This window comes from Pseudophryne corroboree, assembly GCF_028390025.1.
Source record: "Pseudophryne corroboree isolate aPseCor3 chromosome 6 unlocalized genomic scaffold, aPseCor3.hap2 SUPER_6_unloc_1, whole genome shotgun sequence".
Taxonomy (NCBI): Eukaryota; Metazoa; Chordata; class Amphibia; order Anura; family Myobatrachidae; genus Pseudophryne; species Pseudophryne corroboree.
In genome coordinates this window covers 1705550-1726991 of record NW_026967602.1, presented here as the reverse complement: position 1 = coordinate 1726991, position 21442 = coordinate 1705550, and the positions used below count along the sequence as shown (strand labels likewise).

The 21442-nt window shown below is 46.8% G+C and overlaps 1 protein-coding gene across 1 annotated transcript in view; it reads left to right on the top strand.

The window, feature by feature from the left end:
* TMEM95 (transmembrane protein 95) overlaps positions 1-21442 on the top strand; it is a 167720-nt gene that overhangs the window by 144281 nt on the left and 1997 nt on the right. Inside the window, exons 6-7 of the mRNA XM_063950424.1 lie at positions 14146-14226; positions 19956-20046. Of these exons, the coding sequence (XP_063806494.1) occupies positions 14146-14226; positions 19956-20046 (172 nt within the window). The remainder of the gene's footprint in view (positions 1-14145; positions 14227-19955; positions 20047-21442) is intronic.

Sequence of the window (21442 nt, the reverse complement as noted above, 5' to 3'; positions counted from 1 at the left end):
GTCATATACTAGCCCACCTCCCTAGTAACCAGTCACTTCCTCACACGTAGCAACCAGTCATATACTAGCTTTACCCCTCTAGTAACCAGTCACTTCCTCACACTTAGCAACCAGTCATATAGTAGCCTTACCCCTAGTTACCAGTCTCATCCTCACACTTAGCAACCAGTCATACACTAGCCCTACCCCCTAGTTACCAGTCACATACTTATTCTTAGCAACCAGTCATATACTAGCCCTACCCCCTAGTAATGAGTCTCTTCCTCACACTTAGCAACTAGTCATATACTAGCCCTACCCCTAGTTACCAGTCACATCCTCACACTTAGCAACCAGTCATACACTAGCCCTACCCCCTAGTTACCAGTCACATACTTATTCTTAGCAACCAGTCATATACTAGCCCTACCCCTAGTTACCAGTCACTTCCTCACACTTAGCAACTAGTCATATACTAGCCGTACCCCCTAGTTACCAGTCACTTCCTCACACTTAGCAACCAGTCATATACTAGCCCTACCCCCTAGTTACCAGTCACTTCCTCACACTTAGCAACCAGTCATATACTAGCCCTACCCCCTAGTAATGAGTCACTATCTCACACTTAGCAACCAGTCATATACTAGCCCTACCCCCTAGTAATGAGTCACTATCTCACACTTAGCAACCAGTCATATACTAGCCCTACCCCCTAGTTACCAGTCACATCCTCGCACTTAGCAACCAGTCATATACTAGCCCTACCCATTAGTCATTAGTCACATCCTCACACTTAGCAACCAGTCATACACTAGACCTACCCCCTAGTTACCAGTCACATCCTCACACTTAGCAACCAGTCATATTCTAGCCCTACCCCCTAGTTACCAGTCACATCCTCACTCTTAGCAATCAGTCATACACTAGCCCTACCCCCTAGTTACCAGTCACATCCTCACTCTTAGCAACCAGTCATATACTAGCCCTACCCCCTAGTTACCAGTCACATCCTCACTCGTAGCAATCAGTCATACGCTAGCCCTACCCCTTAGTTACCAGTCATATCCTCACACTTAGCAACCAGTCATATACTAGCCCTACCCCTTAGTTACCAGTCATATCCTATCACTTAGCAACCAGTCATATACTAGCCCTACCCCCTAGTTACCAGTCACATACTCACACTTAGCAACCAGTCATATACTAGCCTTACCCCCTAGCTACCAGTCACATCCTCACACTTAGCAACCAGTCATATACTAGCCCTACCCCCTAGTAACCAGTCACATCCTCACACTTAGCAACCAGTCATATACTAGCCCTACCCTCTAGTTACCAGTCACATCCTCACACTTAGCAACCAGTCATATACTAGCCCTACCCCCTAGTAACCAGTCACATCCTCACACTTAGCAACCAGTCATATACTAGCCTTACCCCCTAGCTTCCAGTCACATCCTCACACTTAGCAACCAGTCATATACTAGCCCTACCCCCTAGTAACCAGTCACATCCTCACACTTAGCAACCAGTCATATACTAGCCCTACCCTCTAGTTACCAGTCACATCCTCACACTTAGCAACCAGTCATATACTAGCCCTACCCCCTAGTAACCAGTCACATCCTCACACTTAGCAACCAGTCATATACTAGCCCTACCCCCTAGTTACCAGTCACATCCTCACACTTAGCAACCAGTCATATACTAGCCCTACCCCCTAGTTACCAGTCACATCCTCACACTTAGCAACCTGTCATATACTAGCCCTACCCCCTAGTTACCAGTTACATCCTCACACTTAGCAACCAATCATATACTAGCCCTACCCCCTAGTTACCAGTCACATCCTCACACTTAGCAACCAGTCATATACTAGCCCTACTCCCTAGTTACCAGTCACATCCTCACACTTAGCAACCTTTCATATACTAGCCCTACCCCCTAGTTACCAGTCACATCCTCACACTTAGCAACCAGTCATATACTAGCCCTACCCCCTAGTTACCAGTCACATCCTCACACTTAGCAACCAGTCATATACTAGCCCTACTCCCTAGTTACCAGTCACATCCTCACACTTAGCAATCTTTCATATACTAGCCCTTCCTCCTAGTTGCCAGTCACATCCTCACACTTAGCAACCAGTCATATACTAGCCCTACCCCCTAGTTACCAGTCACATCCTCACACTTAGCAACCAGTCATATACTAGCCCTACCCCCTAGTTACCAGTCACGTCCTTATACTTAGCAACCAGTCATATACTAGCCCTACCCCCTAGTTACCAGTCACATCCTCACACTTAGCAACCAGTCATATACTAGCCCTACCTCCCAGTAACCAGTCACATCCTCACACTTAGCAACCAGTCATATACTAGCCCTACCCCCTAGTAACCAGTCACGTCCTTATACTTAGCAACCAGTCATATACTAGCCCTACCCCCTAGTTACTAGTCACATTCTCACACTTAGCAACCAGTCATATACTAGCCCTACCCCCTAGTTACCAGTCACATCCTCACACTTAGCAACCAGTCATATACTAGCCCTACCCTCTAGTTACCAGTCACATCCTCACACTTAGCAACCAGTCTTATACTAGCCCTACCCCCTCGTAACCAGTCACATCCTCACACTTAGCAACCAGTCATATACTAGCCTTACCCCCTAGCTACCAGTCACATCCTCACACTTAGCAACCAGTCATATACTAGCCCTACCCCCTAGTAACCAGTCACATCCTCACACTTAGCAACCAGTCATATACTAGCCCTACCCTCTAGTTACCAGTCACATCCTCACACTTAGCAACCAGTCATATACTAGCCCTACCCCCTAGTAACAAGTCACATCCTCACACTTAGCAACCAGTCATATACTAGCCCTACCCGCTAGTTACCAGTCACATCCTCACACTTAGCAACCAGTCATATACTAGCCCTACCCCCTAGTTACCAGTCACATCCTCACACTTAGCAACCAGTCATATACTAGCCCTACCCCCTAGTTACCAGTCTCATCCTCACACTTAGCAACCAATCATATACTAGCCCTACCCCCTAGTCACCAGTCACATCCTCACACTTAGCAACCAGTCATATACTAGCCCTACTCCCTAGTAACCAGTCACATCCTCACACTTAGCAACCTTTCATATACTAGCCCTACCCCCTAGTTACCAGTCACATCCTCACACTTAGCAACCAGTCATATACTAGCCCTACTCCCTAGTTACCAGTCACATCCTCACACTTAGCAACCTTTCATATACTAGCCCTACCACCTAGTTACCAGTCACATCCTCACACTTAGCAACCAGTAATATACTAGCCCTACTCCCTAGTTACCAGTCACATCCTCACATTTAGCAACCTTTCATATACTAGCCCTACCCCCTAGTTACCAGTCACATCCTCACACTTAGCAACCAGTCATATACTAGCTCTACTCCCTAGTTACCAGTCACATCCTCACACTTAGCAACCTTTCATATACTAGCCCTACCTCCTAGTTGCCAGTCACATCCTCACACTTAGCAACCAGACATATACTAGCCCTACCCCCTAGTTACCAGTCACATCCTCACACTTAGCAACCAGTCATATACTAGCCCTACCCCCTAGTTACCAGTCACGTCCTTATACTTAGCAACCAGTCATATACTAGCCCTACTCCCTAGTTACAAGTCACATCCTCACACTTAGCAACCAGTCATATACTAGCCCTACTCCCTAGTTACCAGTCACATCCTCACACTTAGCAACCTTTCATATACTAGCCCTACCCCCTAGTTACCAGTCACATCCTCACACTTAGCAACCAGTCATATACTAGCCCTACGCCCTAGTTACCAGTCACATCCTCACACTTAGCAACCAGTCATATACTAGCCCTACTCCCTAGTTACCAGTCACATCCTCACATTTAGCAACCTTTCATATACTAGCCCTACCCCCTAGTTACCAGTCACATCCTCACACTTAGCAACCAGTCATATACTAGCTCTACTCCCTAGTTACCTGTCACATCCTCACACTTAGCAACCTTTCATATACTAGCCGTACCTCCTAGTTGCCAGTCACATCCTCACACTTAGCAACCAGTCATATACTAGCCCTACTCCCTAGTTACCAGTCACATCCTCACACTTAGCAACCTTTCATATACTAGCCCTACCACCTAGTTACCAGTCACATCCTCACACTTAGCAACCAGTAATATACTAGCCCTACTCCCTAGTTACCAGTCACATCCTCACATTTAGCAACCTTTCATATACTAGCCCTACCCCCTAGTTACCAGTCACATCCTCACACTTAGCAACCAGTCATATACTAGCTCTACTCCCTAGTTACCAGTCACATCCTCACACTTAGCAACCTTTCATATACTAGCCCTACCTCCTAGTTGCCAGTCACATCCTCACACTTAGCAACCAGACATATACTAGCCCTACCCCCTAGTTACCAGTCACATCCTCACACTTAGCAACCAGTCATATACTAGCCCTACCCCCTAGTTACCAGTCACGTCCTTATACTTAGCAACCAGTCATATACTAGCCCTACTCCCTAGTTACAAGTCACATCCTCACACTTAGCAACCAGTCATATACTAGCCCTACTCCCTAGTTACCAGTCACATCCTCACACTTAGCAACCTTTCATATACTAGCCCTACCCCCTAGTTACCAGTCACATCCTCACACTTAGCAACCAGTCATATACTAGCCCTACGCCCTAGTTACCAGTCACATCCTCACACTTAGCAACCAGTCATATACTAGCCCTACTCCCTAGTTACCAGTCACATCCTCACATTTAGCAACCTTTCATATACTAGCCCTACCCCCTAGTTACCAGTCACATCCTCACACTTAGCAACCAGTCATATACTAGCTCTACTCCCTAGTTACCTGTCACATCCTCACACTTAGCAACCTTTCATATACTAGCCGTACCTCCTAGTTGCCAGTCACATCCTCACACTTAGCAACCAGTCATATACTAGCTCTACTCCCTAGTTACCAGTCACATCCTCACACTTAGCAACCTTTCATATACTAGCCCTACCTCCTAGTTGCCAGTCACATCCTCACACTTAGCAACCAGACATATACTAGCCCTACCCCCTAGTTACCAGTCACATCCTCACACTTAGCAACCAGTCATATACTAGCCCTACCCCCTAGTTACCAGTCACGTCCTTATACTTAGCAACCAGTCATATACTAGCCCTACTCCCTAGTTACAAGTCACATCCTCACACTTAGCAACCAGTCATATACTAGCCCTACTCCCTAGTTACCAGTCACATCCTCACACTTAGCAACCTTTCATATACTAGCCCTACCCCCTAGTTACCAGTCACATCCTCACACTTAGCAACCAGTCATATACTAGCCCTACGCCCTAGTTACCAGTCACATCCTCACACTTAGCAACCAGTCATATACTAGCCCTACTCCCTAGTTACCAGTCACATCCTCACATTTAGCAACCTTTCATATACTAGCCCTACCCCCTAGTTACCAGTCACATCCTCACACTTAGCAACCAGTCATATACTAGCTCTACTCCCTAGTTACCTGTCACATCCTCACACTTAGCAACCTTTCATATACTAGCCGTACCTCCTAGTTGCCAGTCACATCCTCACACTTAGCAACCAGTCATATACTAGCCCTACCCCCTAGTTACCAGTCACATCCTCACACTTAGCAACCAGTCATATACTAGCCCTACCCCCTAGTTACCAGTCACGTCCTTATACTTAGCAACCAGTCATATACTAGCCCTACTCCCTAGTTACCAGTCACATCCTCACACTTAGCAACCTTTCATATACTAGCCCTACCCCCTAGTTACCAGTCACATCCTCACACTTAGCAACCAGTCATATACTAGCCCTACCCCCTAGTTACCAGTCACATCCTCACACTTAGCAACCAGTCATATACTAGCCCTACTCCCTAGTTACCAGTCACATCCTCACATTTAGCAACCTTTCATATACTAGCCCTACCCCCTAGTTACCAGTCACATCCTCACACTTAGCAATCAGTCATATACTAGCTCTACTCCCTAGTTACCTGTCACATCCTCACACTTAGCAACCTTTCATATACTAGCCCTACCTCCTAGTTGCCAGTCACATCCTCACACTTAGCAACCAGTCATATACTAGCCCTACCCCCTAGTTACCAGTCACATCCTCACACTTAGCAACCAGTCATATACTAGCCCTACTCCCTAGTAACCAGTCACATCCTCACACTTAGCAACCTTTCATATACTAGCCCTACCCCCTAGTTACCAGTCACATCCTCACACTTAGCAACCAGTCATATACTAGCCCTACTCCCTAGTTACCAGTCACATCCTCACACTTAGCAACCTTTCATATACTAGCCCTACCCCCTAGTTACCAGTCACATCCTCACACTTAGCAACCAGTCATATACTAGCCCTACCCCCTAGTTACCAGTCACATCCTCACACTTAGCAACCAGTAATATACTAGCCCTACTCCCTAGTTACCAGTCACATCCTCACATTTAGCAACCTTTCATATACTAGCCCTACCCCCTAGTTATCAGTCACGTCCTTATACTTAGCAACCAGTCATATACTAGCCCTACTCCCTAGTTACCAGTCACATCCTCACACTTAGCAACCAGTCATATACTAGCCCTACTCCCTAGTTACCAGTCACATCCTCACACTTAGCAACCTTTCATATACTAGCCCTACCCCCTAGTTACCAGTCACATCCTCACACTTAGCAACCAGTCATATACTAGCCCTACCCCCTAGTTACCAGTCACATCCTCACATTTAGCAACCAGTCATATACTAGCCCTACTCCCTAGTTACCAGTCACATCCTCACATTTAGCAACCTTTCATATACTAGCCCTACCCCCTAGTTACCAGTCACATCCTCACACTTAGCAACCAGTCATATACTAGCTCTACTCCCTAGTTACCAGTCTTATCCTCACACTTAGCAACCAATCATATACTAGCCCTACCCCCTAGTCACCAGTCACATCCTCACACTTAGCAACCAGTCATATACTAGCCCTACTCCCTAGTAACCAGTCACATCCTCACACTTAGCAACCTTTCATATACTAGCCCTACCCCCTAGTTACCAGTCACATCCTCACACTTAGCAACCAGTCATATACTAGCCCTACTCCCTAGTTACCAGTCACATCCTCACACTTAGCAACCTTTCATATACTAGCCCTACCCCCTAGTTACCAGTCACATCCTCACACTTAGCAACCAGTCATATACTAGCCCTACCCCCTAGTTACCAGTCACATCCTCACACTTAGCAACCAGTCATATACTAGCCCTACTCCCTAGTTACCAGTCACATCCTCACACTTAGCAACCTTTCATATACTAGCCCTACCCCCTAGTTACCAGTCACATCCTCACACTTAGCAACCAGTCATATACTAGCCCTACCCCCTAGTTACCAGTCACATCCTCACACTTAGCAACCAGTAATATACTAGCCCTACTCCCTAGTTACCAGTCACATCCTCACATTTAGCAACCATTCATATACTAGCCCTACCCCCTAGTTACCAGTCACATCCTCACACTTAGCAACCAGTCATATACTAGCTCTACTCCCCAGTTACCTGTCACATCCTCACACTTAGCAACCTTTCATATACTAGCCCTACCTCCTAGTTGCCAGTCACATCCTCACACTTAGCAACCCGTCATATACTAGCCCTACCCCCTAGTTACCAGTCACATCCTCACACTTAGCAACCAGTCATATACTAGCCCTACCCCCTAGTTACCAGTCACGTCCTTATACTTAGCAACCAGTCATATACTAGCCCTACTCCCTAGTTACCAGTCACATCCTCACACTTAGCAACCTTTCATATACTAGCCCTACCCCCTAGTTACCAGTCACATCATCACACTTAGCAACCAGTCATATACTAGCCCTACCCCCTAGTTACCAGTCACATCCTCACACTTAGCAACCAGTCATATACTAGCCCTACTCCCTAGTTACGTCACATCCTCACACTTAGCAACCTTTCATATACTAGCCCTACCTCCTAGTTGCCAGTCACATCCTCACACTTAGCAACCAGTCATATACTAGCCCTACCCCCTAGTTACCAGTCACATCCTCACACTTAGCAACCAGTCATATACTAGCCCTACCCCCTAGTTAACAGTCACGTCCTTATACTTAGCAACCAGTCATATACTAGCCCTACTCCCTAGTTACCAGTCACATCCTCACACTTAGCAACCTTTCATATACTAGCCCTACCCCCTAGTTACCAGTCACATCCTCACACTTAGCAACCAGTCATATACTAGCCCTACTCCCTAGTTACCAGTCACTTCCTCACACTTAGCAACCTGTCATATATACTAGCCCTACCCCCTAGTTAACAGTCACGTCCTTATACTTAGCAACCAGTCATATACTAGCCCTACTCCCTAGTTACCAGTCACATCCTCACACTTAGCAACCTTTCATATACTAGCCCTACCCCCTAGTTACCAGTCACATCCTCACACTTAGCAACCAGTCATATACTAGCCCTACTCCCTAGTTACCAGTCACTTCCTCACACTTAGCAACCAGTCATATATACTAGCCCTACCCCCTAGTTACAAGTCACATCTTCACACTTAGCAACCAGTCATATACTAGCCCTACCCCCTAGTTACCAGTCACGTCCTTATACTTAGCAACCAGTCATATACTAGCCCTACCCCCTAGTTACAAGTCACATCCTCACACTTAGCAACCAGTCATATACTAGCCCTACCCCTAGTTACCAGTCACTTCCTCACACTTAGCAACCAGTCATATACTAGCCCTACCCCCTATTTACCAGTCACATCCTCACACTTACCAACCAGTCATATACTAGCCCTACCCCCTAGTTACCAGTCACATCCTCACACTTAGCAACCAGTCATATACTAGCCCTACCTCCTAGTTGCCAGTCACATCCTCACACTTAGCAACCAGTCATATACTAGCCCTACCCTCTAGTTACCAGTCACATCCTCACACTTAGCAACCAGTCATATACTAGCCCTACCCCCTAGTTACCAGTCACATCCTCACACTTAGCAACCAGTCATATACTAGCCCTACCTCCTAGTTACCAGTCACATCCTCACACTTACATACCCTCCAACATTTTACACACAAAAATCGGTACAAATTAGAAAAAGGGGCGTGGCTCCGGGTAAAGGGGCGTGGTCACACCCCTTTTCCTATACTTTCAATGGAAGTATGGAGAGCCAAAAATAGGTACAGACCATAAAAAAAAGGTACTGTACCTATTAAAAAGGTACAGTTGGAGGGTATGCACTTAGCAACCAGTCATATACTAGCCCTTCCCCCTAGTTACCAGTCACATCCTCACACTTAGCAACCAGTCATATACTAGCCCTTCCCCCTATTTACCAGTCACATCCTCACACTTACCAACCAGTCATATACTAGCCCTTCCCCCTAGTTACCAGTCACATACTCACACTTAGCAACCAGTCATATACTAGCCCTACCCCCTAGTTACCAGTCACATCCTCACACTTAGCAACCAGTCATATACTAGCCCTACCTCCTAGTTGCCAGTCACATCCTCACACTTAGCAACCAGTCATATACTAGCCCTACCCTCTAGTTACCAGTCACATCCTCACACTTAGCAACCAGTCATATACTAGCCCTTCTCCCTATTTACCAGTCACATCCTCACACTTACCAACCAGTCATATACTAGCCCTACCCCCTAGTTGCCAGTCACATCCTCACACTTAGCAACCAGTCATATACTAGCCCTACCTCCTAGTTACCAGTCACATCCTCACACTTAGCAACCAGTCATATACTAGCCCTACCCCCTAGTTACCAGTCACATCCTCACACTTAGCAACCAGTCATATACTAGCCCTACCCCCTAGTTACCAGTCACATCCTCACACTTAGCAACCAGTCATATACTAGCCCTACCCCCTAGTTACCAGTCACATCCTCACTCTTAGCAACCAGTCATATACTAGCCCTACCCTCTAGTTACCAGTCACATCCTCACACTTAGCAACCAGTCATATACTAGCCCTACCCTCTAGTTACCAGTCACATCCTCACACTTAGCAACCAGTCATATACTAGCCCTTCCCCCTATTTACCAGTCACATCCTCACACTTACCAACCAGTCATATACTAGTCCTACCCCCTAGTTGCCAGTCACATCCTCACACTTAGCAACCAGTCATATACTAGCCCTACCTCCTAGTTACCAGTCACATCCTCACACTTAGCAACCAGTCATATACTAGCCCTACCCCCTAGTTACCAGTCACTTCCTCACACTTAGCAACCAGTCATACACTAGCCCTACCCCCTAGTTACCAGTCACTTCCTCACACTTAGCAACCAGTCATACACTAGCCCTACCCCCTAGTTACCAGTCACATCCTCACACTTACCAACCAGTCATATACTAGCCCTTCCCCCTAGTTACCAGTCACATACTCACACTTACCAACCAGTCATATACTAGCCCTTCCCCCTAGTTACCAGTCACATCCTCACACTTACCAACCAGTCATATACTAGCCCTTCCCCCTAGTTACCAGTCACATCCTCACACTTAGCAACCAGTCATATACTAGCCCTTCCCCCTATTTACCAGTCACATCCTCACACTTAGCAACCAATCATATACTAGCCCTACCCCCTAGTTACCAGTCACATACTCACACTTAGCAACCAGTCATATACTAGCCCTACCCCCTATTTACCAGTCACATCCTCACACTTAGCAACCAGTCATATACTAGCCCTACCCCCTAGTTACCAGTCACTTCCTCACACTTAGCAACCAGTTATACACTAGCCCTACCCCCTAGTTACCAGTCACTTCCTCACACTTAGCAACCAGTCATACACTAGCCCTACCCCCTAGTTACCAGTCACATCCTCACACTTACCAACCAGTCATACACTAGCCCTTCCCCCTAGTTACCAGTCACATACTCACACTTACCAACCAGTCATATACTAGCCCTTCCCCCTAGTTACCAGTCACATCCTCACACTTAGCAACCAGTCATATACTAGCCCTACCCCCTAGTTACCAGTCACATACTCACACTTAGCAACCAGTCATATACTAGCCCTACCCCCTAGTTACCAGTCACATCCTCACACTTACCAACCAGTCATATACTAGCCCTACCCCCTAGTTACCAGTCACATACTCACACTTACCAACCAGTCATATACTAGCCCTTCCCCCTAGTTACCAGTCACATCCTCACACTTAGCAACCAGTCATATACTAGCCCTACCCCTAGTTACCAGTCACTTCCTCACACTTAGCAACCAGTCATACACTAGCCCTACCCCCTAGTTACCAGTCACTTCCTCACACTTAGCAACCAGTCATACACTAGCCCTACCCCCTAGTTACCAGTCACATCCTCACACTTACCAACCAGTCATACACTAGCCCTTCCCCCTAGTTACCAGTCACATACTCACACTTACCAACCAGTCATATACTAGCCCTTCCCCCTAGTTACCAGTCACATCCTCACACTTAGCAACCAGTCATATACTAGCCCTACCTCCTAGTTACCAGTCACTTCCTCACACTTAGCAACCAGTCATACACTAGCCCTACCCCCTAGTTACCAGTCACATCCTCACACTTACCAACCAGTCATATACTAGCCCTTCCCCCTAGTTACCAGTCACATACTCACACTTACCAACCAGTCATATACTAGCCCTTCCCCCTAGTTACCAGTCACATCCTCACACTTAGCAACCAGTCATATACTAGCCCTACCCCCTAGTTACCAGTCACATACTCACACTTAGCAACCAGTCATATACTAGCCCTACCCCCTAGTTACCAGTCACATCCTCACACTTACCAACCAGTCATATACTAGCCCTACCCCCTAGTTACCAGTCACATACTCACACTTAGCAACCAGTCATATACTAGCCCCACCCCCTATTTACCAGTCACATCCTCACACTTAGCAACCAATCATATACTAGCCCTACCCCCTAGTTACCAGTCACATACTCACACTTAGCAACCAGTCATATACTAGCCCTACCCCCTATTTACCAGTCACATCCTCACACTTAGCAACCAGTCATATACTAGCCCTACCCCCTAGTTACCAGTCACTTCCTCACACTTAGCAACCAGTCATACACTAGCCCTACCCCCTAGTTACCAGTCACTTCCTCACACTTAGCAACCAGTCATACACTAGCCCTACCCCCTAGTTACCAGTCACATCCTCACACTTACCAACCAGTCATACACTAGCCCTTCCCCCTAGTTACCAGTCACATACTCACACTTACCAACCAGTCATATACTAGCCCTTCCCCCTAGTTACCAGTCACATCCTCACACTTAGCAACCAGTCATATACTAGCCCTACCCCCTAGTTACCAGTCACATACTCACACTTAGCAACCAGTCATATACTAGCCCTACCCCCTAGTTACCAGTCACATCCTCACACTTACCAACCAGTCATATACTAGCCCTACCCCCTAGTTACCAGTCACATACTCACACTTACCAACCAGTCATATACTAGCCCTTCCCCCTAGTTACCAGTCACATCCTCACACTTAGCAACCAGTCATATACTAGCCCTACCCCCTAGTTACCAGTCACTTCCTCACACTTAGCAACCAGTCATACACTAGCCCTACCCCCTAGTTACCAGTCACTTCCTCACACTTAGCAACCAGTCATACACTAGCCCTACCCCCTAGTTACCAGTCACATCCTCACACTTACCAACCAGTCATACACTAGCCCTTCCCCCTAGTTACCAGTCACATACTCACACTTACCAACCAGTCATATACTAGCCCTTCCCCCTAGTTACCAGTCACATCCTCACACTTAGCAACCAGTCATATACTAGCCCTACCTCCTAGTTACCAGTCACTTCCTCACACTTAGCAACCAGTCATACACTAGCCCTACCCCCTAGTTACCAGTCACATCCTCACACTTACCAACCAGTCATATACTAGCCCTTCCCCCTAGTTACCAGTCACATACTCACACTTACCAACCTTTCATATACTAGCCCTTCCCCCTAGTTACCAGTCACATCCTCACACTTAGCAACCAGTCATATACTAGCCCTACCCCCTAGTTACCAGTCACATACTCACACTTAGCAACCAGTCATATACTAGCCCTACCCCCTAGTTACCAGTCACATCCTCACACTTACCAACCAGTCATATACTAGCCCTACCCCCTAGTTACCAGTCACATACTCACACTTAGCAACCAGTCATATACTAGCCCCACCCCCTATTTACCAGTCACATCCTCACACTTAGCAACCAGTCATATACTAGCCCTTCCCCCTAGTTACCAGTCACATCCTCACTTTATCCTAGTGCACTTGAATTATGCATTATACATATGTTACATTATACTTCACCATAATATGGTTTATTATATATGTACCAATTTAGAGTGTGTGGCCTATTGGAAATGGGGAGTGACCTCGCTGCAAGTGCCGCAATCGCAAGCCGCACCCCCGCTTTCATCTGCCTGACCAGCGCTCAGAGCACCGAGTGATGGGGTGGATCTCCCAACTGCCCCCCCATGTGACACTGTGACCCGCATGTGCGACAAGCCGTGAAAAACGGTACTGTCCCTCCATAATCGTGACAGTTGGGAGGTATGCTTAAGCGTGGGCCCCCCTGCAACAGCATTCAGTCCGACACTGCTTATGTCACAGAGACATTCACATCCCCCCTATTCCCACGGTGTCACCCCAATACCAGAAGCCCTCTGACCCCGGTACATGATGCGTAATAGTGTTACCCCAGTACAGGATACGGTGTGACCCTGGTACAGGATACGGTGTGACCCCAGTACAGCATACGGTGTAACCCCAGTACGGGATACCGTGTCACCCCCAGTACGGGATACCGTGTCACCCCCAGTACGGGATACGGTGTGACCCCAGTACAGGATACGGTGTGACCCCAGTACGGGACACGGTGTGACCCCAGCGCAGGATACGGTGTGACCCCAGTAGATAGGGTGTTGCTATATATTCTGTCTGTATTCCAGGAGAGACCGCACACGTGTATAACTGCACTCTGTGTAAGATCAGGAGGATGAGTTGCTGGAGTTTAGAGACCTGCTATCCGGGTGAGTGTGTGGGGGAATAATAACAGCCATGAGAATGGTGGGCTGGGCAGTGCTGGGGCAGTGGGGGCTACTAATGAGAATAATAGTAGCAGGGAAGGGCTTAATTAATAACAGTGACTATGTATAGCAGTGTTGCTGCAGGGGAGGGGTTATTGATAGTGTATGTATTGCAGTGCTGCGGTAAAGGAGAGGTTAATGACAGTGACTATGTATTGCAGTGCTGCGGTAGGGAAGGGGTTAATGACAGGGACTATGTATTGTAGTGCTGCGGCAGGTGAGGCGATAATGACAGTGACTATGTATTGCAGTGCTATGGCAGGGAAGGGTTAATGACAGTGACTATGTGTTATAGGCCCTACACACTTGGCGATATTCTGAAAGATATGAACGATCTCGTTCATAAATGAACGAGAACTCGTTCATATCTTTCAGTGTGGAGACTCCAGCGATGAACGATGCGCGGCCTCGCGCTCGTTCATCGCTGATCTCCCGTCGGCTGTGCATGCACGCCAATATGGACGATCTCGTCCATATTTGCCTGCACTTCAATGCAGCCGGGTGATGGGGGGAGTGAAGAAACTTCACTCCCCCCGTCACTGCCCCCCCGCCGCCGGGTTGCTCGTCGGCCGTATCGGCCGTCGGGCACCTCGGCGGCACATCGCCGAGTGAGTAGGGCCCTTTACAGTGCTGCGGCAGGAAAGAGTTAATGATAGTGCAGTGCTATGGCAGGGAAGGGGTTAATGACAGTGACTATGTATTGCAGTGCTGCGGCAGGGAAGGGGTTAATGATAGTGTATGTATTGCAGTGCTATGGCAGGGAAGGGGTTAATGACAATGACTATGTATTGCAGTGCTGCGGTAGGGCATGGGTTAATCAAAGTGTATGTACTGCAGTGCTGCGGCAAGGCATAGGTTAATCATAGTGTATGTATTGCAGTGCTATGGCAGGGAAGGGTTAATGACAGTGACTATGTGTTACAGTGCTGCGGCAGGAAAGGGTTAATGATAGTGCAGTGCTGCAGCAGGGGAAGGGGTTAATGATAGCGTATGTATTGCAGTGCTAAGGCAGGGTAGGGGTTAATGACAATGACTATGTATTGCAGTGTATGGCAGGGTAGGGGTTAATGATAGTGTATGTATTGCAGTGCTGAGGCAGGGTAGGGGTTAATGATAGTGACTATGTATTGCAGTGCTGCGGCAGGAGATGGGTAAATGATAGTGACTATGTATTGTAGTGCTATGGCAGGGTAGGGGTTAATGACAGTGACTTTGTATTGCAGTGCTGCGGCAGGGAAGGGGTTAATGATAGTGACTATGTATTGTAGTGCTATGGCAGGGTAGGGGTTTATGACAGTGACTATGTATTGTAGTGCTGTGGCAGGGAAGGGGTTAATGACAGTGACTTTGTATTGCAGTGCTGCGGCAGGGAAGGGGTTAATGATAGTGACTATGTATTGTAGTGCTATGGCAGGGTAGGGGTTTATGACAGTGACTATGTATTGTAGTGCTGTGGCAGGGAAGGGGTTAATGACAGTGACTTTGTATTGCAGTGCTGCGGCAGGGAAGGGGTTAATGATAGTGACTATGTATTGTAGTGCTATGGCAGGGGAGGGGTTAATGACAGTGACTATGTATGTCAGGGAAGGGTTTAATGACAGTGACTATGTATTGCAGTGCTATGTCAGGGAAGGGGTTAATGACAGTGACTATGTATTGCAGTGCTGTGTCAGGGAAGGGGTTAATGACAGTGACTATGTATTGCAGTGCTGCAGCAGGGAAGGGGTTAATGATAGTGACTATGTATTGTAGTGCTATGGCAGGGAAGGGGTTAATGATAGTGACTATGTATTGTAGTGCTATGGCAGGGGAGGGGTTAATGACAGTGACTATGTATGTCAGGGAAGGGTTTAATGACAGTGACTATGTATTGCAGTGCTGTGTCAGGGAAGGGGTTAATGACAGTGACTATGTATTGCAGTGCTGCAGCAGGGAAGGGGTTAATGATAGTGACTATGTATTGTAGTGCTATGGCAGGGAAGGGGTTAATGATAGTGACTATGTATTGTAGTGCTATGGCAGGGAAGAGGTTAATGATAGTGACTATGTATTGTAGTGCTATGGCAGGGGAGGGGTTAATGACAGTGACTATGTATGTTAGGGAAGGGTTTAATGACAGTGACTATGTATTGCAGTGCTGTGTCAGGGAAGGGGTTAATGACAGTGACTATGTATTGCAGTGCTGTGTCAGGGAAGGGTTTAATGACAGTGACTATGTATTGCAGTGCTGTGTCAGGGAAGGGGTTAATGACAGTGACTATGTATTGCAGTGCTGCGGCAGGGAAGGGGTTAATGACAGTGACTATGTATTGCAGTGCTGCGGCAGGGAAGGGGTTAATGATAGTGACTATGTATTGTAGTGCTATGGCAGGGGAGGGGTTAATGACTGACTATGTATGTCAGGGAAGGGTTTAATGACAGAGACTATGTATTGCAGTGCTGTGTCAGGGAAGGGGTTAATGACAGTGACTATGTATTGCAGTGCTGCGGCAGGGAAGGGGTTAATGACAGTGACTATGTTTTGCAGTGCTGCGGCAGGGAAGGGGTTAATGATAGTGACTATGTATTGTAGTGCTATGGCAGGGGAGGGGTTAATGACAGTGACTATGTATTGCAGTGCTGCGGCAGGGAAGGGGTTAATGACAGTGACTATGTATTGCAGTGCTGCAGCAGGGAAGGGGTTAATAACAGTGACTATGTATTGCAGTGCTGCGGCAGGGAAGGGGTTAATGACAGTGACTATGTATTGCAGTGCTGCGGCAGCAAAGGGGTTAATGACAGTGACTATGTATTGCAGTGCTGCGGCAGGGAAGGGTTTAATGACAGTGACTATGTATTGCAGTGCTGTGTTAGGGAAGGGGTTAATGACAGTGACTATGTATTGTAGTGCTATGGCAGGGAAGGGGTTAATGATAGTGACTATGTATTGTAGTGCTATGGCAGGGGAGGGGTTAATGACAGTGACTATGCATGTCAGGGAAGGGTTTAATGACAGTGACTATGTATTGCAGTGCTGTGTCAGGGAAGGGGTTAATGACAGTGACTATGTATTGCAGTGCTGTGTCAGGGAAGGGGTTAATGACAGTGACTATGTATTACAGTGCTGCGGCAGGGAAGGGGTTAATGATAGTTACTATGTATTGTAGTGCTATGGCAGGGGAGGGGTTAATGACAGTGACTATGTATTACAGTGCTGCGGCAGGGAAGGGGTTAATGATAGTGACTATGTATTGTAGTGCTATGGCAGGGAAGGGGTTAATGATAGTGACTATGTATTGTAGTGCTATGGCAGGGGAGGGGTTAATGACAGTGACTATGTATTGCAGTGCTGTGTCAGGGAAGGGGTTAATGACAGTGACTATGTATTGCAGTGCTGCGGCAGGGAAGGGGGTTAATGATAGTGACTATATATTGTAGTGCTATGGCAGGGGAGGGGTTAATGACAGTGACTATGTATGTCAGGGAAGGGTTTAATGACAGTGACTATGTATTGCAGTGCTGTGTCAGGGAAGGGGTTAATGACAGTGACTATGTATTGCAGTGCTGCAGCAGGGAAGGGGTTAATGATAGTGACTATGTATTGTAGTGCTATGGCAGGGGAGGGGTTAATGACAGTGACTATGTATGTCAGGGAAGGGTTTAATGACAGTGACTATGTATTGCAGTGCTGTGTCAGGGAAGGGGTTAATGACAGTGACTATGTATTGCAGTGCTGCAGCAGGGAAGGGGTTAATGATAGTGACTATGTATTGTAGTGCTATGGCAGGGAAGGGGTTAATGATAGTGACTATGTATTGTAGTGCTATGGCAGGGGAGGGGTTAATGACAGTGACTATGTATGTTAGGGAAGGGTTTAATGACAGTGACTATGTATTGCAGTGCTGTGTCAGGGAAGGGTTTAATGACAGTGACTATGTATTGCAGTGCTGTGTCAGGGAAGGGGTTAATGACAGTGACTATGTATTGCAGTGCTGCGGCAGGGAAGGGGTTAATGACAGTGACTATGTATTGCAGTGCTGCGGCAGGGAAGGGGTTAATGATAGTGACTATGTTTTGTAGTGCTATGGCAGGGGAGGGGTTAATGACAGTGACTATGTATGTCAGGGAAGGGTTTAATGACAGAGACTATGTATTGCAGTGCTGTGTCAGGGAAGGGGTTAATGACAGTGACTATGTATTGCAGTGCTGTGTCAGGGAAGGGGTTAATGACAGTGACTATGTATTGCAGTGCTGCGGCAGGGAAGGGGTTAATGACAGTGACTATTTATTGCAGTGCTGCGGCAGGGAAGGTGTTAATGATAGTGACTATGTATTGTAGTGCTATGGCAGGGGAGGGGTTAATGACAGTGACTATGTATTGCAGTGCTGCGGCAGGGAAGGGGTTAATGACAGTGACTATGTATTGCAGTGCTGCAGCAGGGAAGGGGTTAATGACAGTGACTATGTATTGCAGTGCTGCGGCAGGGAAGGGGTTAATGACAGTGACTATGTATTGCAGTGCAGCGGCAGCAAAGGGGTTAATGACAGCGACTATGTATTACAGTGCTGCGGCAGGGAAGGGGTTAATGACAGTGACTATGTATTGCAGTGCTGCGGCAGGGAAGGGTTTAATGACAGTGACTATGTATTGCAGTGCAGCGGCAGCAAAGGGGTTAATGACAGTGACTATGTATTACAGTGCTGCGGCAGGGAAGGGGTTAATGACAGTGACTATGTATTGCAGTGCAGCGGCAGCAAAGGGGTTAATGACAGTGACTATGTATTACAGTGCTGCGGCAGGGAAGGGGTTAATGATAGTGACTATGTATTGTAGTGCTATGTCAGGGAAGGGGTTAATGACAGTGACTATGTATTGCAGTGCTGTGTCAGGGAAGGGGTTAATGACAGTGACTATGTATTACAGTGCTGTGTCAGGGAAGGGGTTAATGACAGTGACTATGTATTACAGTGCTGCGGCAGGGAAGGGGTTAATGATAGTGACTATGTATTGTAGTGCTATGGCAGGGGAGGGGTTAATGACAGTGACTATGTATTGCAGTGCTATGGCAGGGGAGGGGTTAATGACAGTGACTATGTATTGCAGTGCTGTGTCAGGGAGGGGTTAATGACAGTGACTATGTATTGCAGTGCTGTGTCAGGGAAGGGTTTAATGACAGTGACTATGTATTGCAGTGCTGTGTCAGGGAAGGGTTAATGACAGTGACTATGTATTGCAGTGCTGCGGCAGGGAAGGGGTTAATGACAGTGACTATGTATTACAGTGCTGTGTCAGGGAAGGGGTTAATGACAGTGACTATGTATTGCAGTGCTGTGTCAGGGAAGGGGTTAATGACAGTGACTATGTATTGCAGTGCTGTGTCAGGGAAGGGGTTAATGACAGTGACTATGTATTGCAGTGCTGCGGCAGGGAAGGGGTTGATAATGGCATATTCCCACAATCACACCTGTGTAATGACAGCATAGGAGAGCTGTGTCCCCCTAGTGGTAGAGAGCGGTAACACGTCTACCTGTATTGGATTCTCCATCATGTATAACACCTTATGTACTCTGTATATACAGTAACCTGTGTACTGTACAGTAATATGACATCTTTCTGCAAGTATTACCAGTGTTTTCCTGCAGGGGGCGCTGTGCCACCAGTAACCTTTGCTGTATGTGATTTCTATGTATAGCAGACAAGGTGGAGCTGTACACCGCGGTAGTCATCGTGGAGTATTGCTGTATGGTGTGTGTGATACTGGGGATCGTTGTCTACTGCTGTATGTAAGTAACCGCATCCCTGTCACATGACCAGTCACTTACCTCTCACTGCTCCGGTATTATATGTAGAAGACGTGTCTCTGAGTTATATAACAGAGGGGGTCATTCAGAGTTGTTCGCTCGCTAGCAGTTTTTAGCAGCCGTGCACACGCTATGCCGCCGCCCACTGGGAGTGTATTTTAGCTTAGCAGAATAGCGAACGTTTTTATTGAAGAGCGCCTGCAAAAAAATATTGTGTAGTTTCAGAGTAGCTTCAGACCTACTCAGCGCTTGTGATCACTTCAGACTATTCAGTTCCGGATTTGACGTCACACACCCGCCTAGCGTTCGCCCAGCCTTGCCTGCGTTATTGCTGGCACGCCTGCGTTTTCCCTGGCACACCTGCGTTTTTCCGAACACTCCCTTAAAACGGTCAGTTGACACCCAGAAACGCCCTCTTCATGTCAATCACTCTGCGGTAACCAGTGTGACTGAAATGGATCGCTAGACTCTGTTTAAAACTACATCGTTCGTTGTGCCCGTACGTCGCGCGTGCGCATTGCGCTGCTTACGCAGAACTGTCATTTTTTAGCCTGATTGCTGCGAAAAAATGCAGCTAGCGATCAACTCAGAATGACCCCCAGTGTCCCTATACAATAACACAATCCCTACACAGTCCCTATACTATAAGATTGACCCTATACTATAATACAGTCCATATGCTAGAACACTGACCCTATACTATGACACTGACCCTATACTATGACACTGACCCTTTTATATTGCAGTCCCAATACTAGAACACTGACCCCAAACTATAGCAATGACACTATTATATTGCACAGTCCCTATACTATAACACTGACCCTATTATATTGCACAGTCCCTATACTATGACACTGACCCTATACTATAACATTAACACTATTTTATTGCACAGTCCCTATACTATAACCGTATACTATAACACTGACACTATTATATTGCACAGTCCCTATACTATAACATTGACCCTATTATATTGCACTGACCCTATACTATAACACTGACACTATTATATTGCACAGTCCCTATACTATGACACGGACCGTATACTATAACACTGACACTATTATATTGCACAGTCCCTATACTATAACACTGACCCTATTATATTGCACAGTCCCTATACTATGACACTGACCGTATACTATAACACTGACCCTATACTATAGCAATGACACTATTATATTGCACTGACCCTATACTATAACACTGACACTATTATATTGCACAGTCCCTATACTATGACACGGACCGTATACTATAACACTGACACTATTATATTGCACAGTCCCTATACTATAACACTGACCCTATTATATTGCACAGTCCCTATACTATGACACTGACCGTATACTATAACACTGACCCTATACTA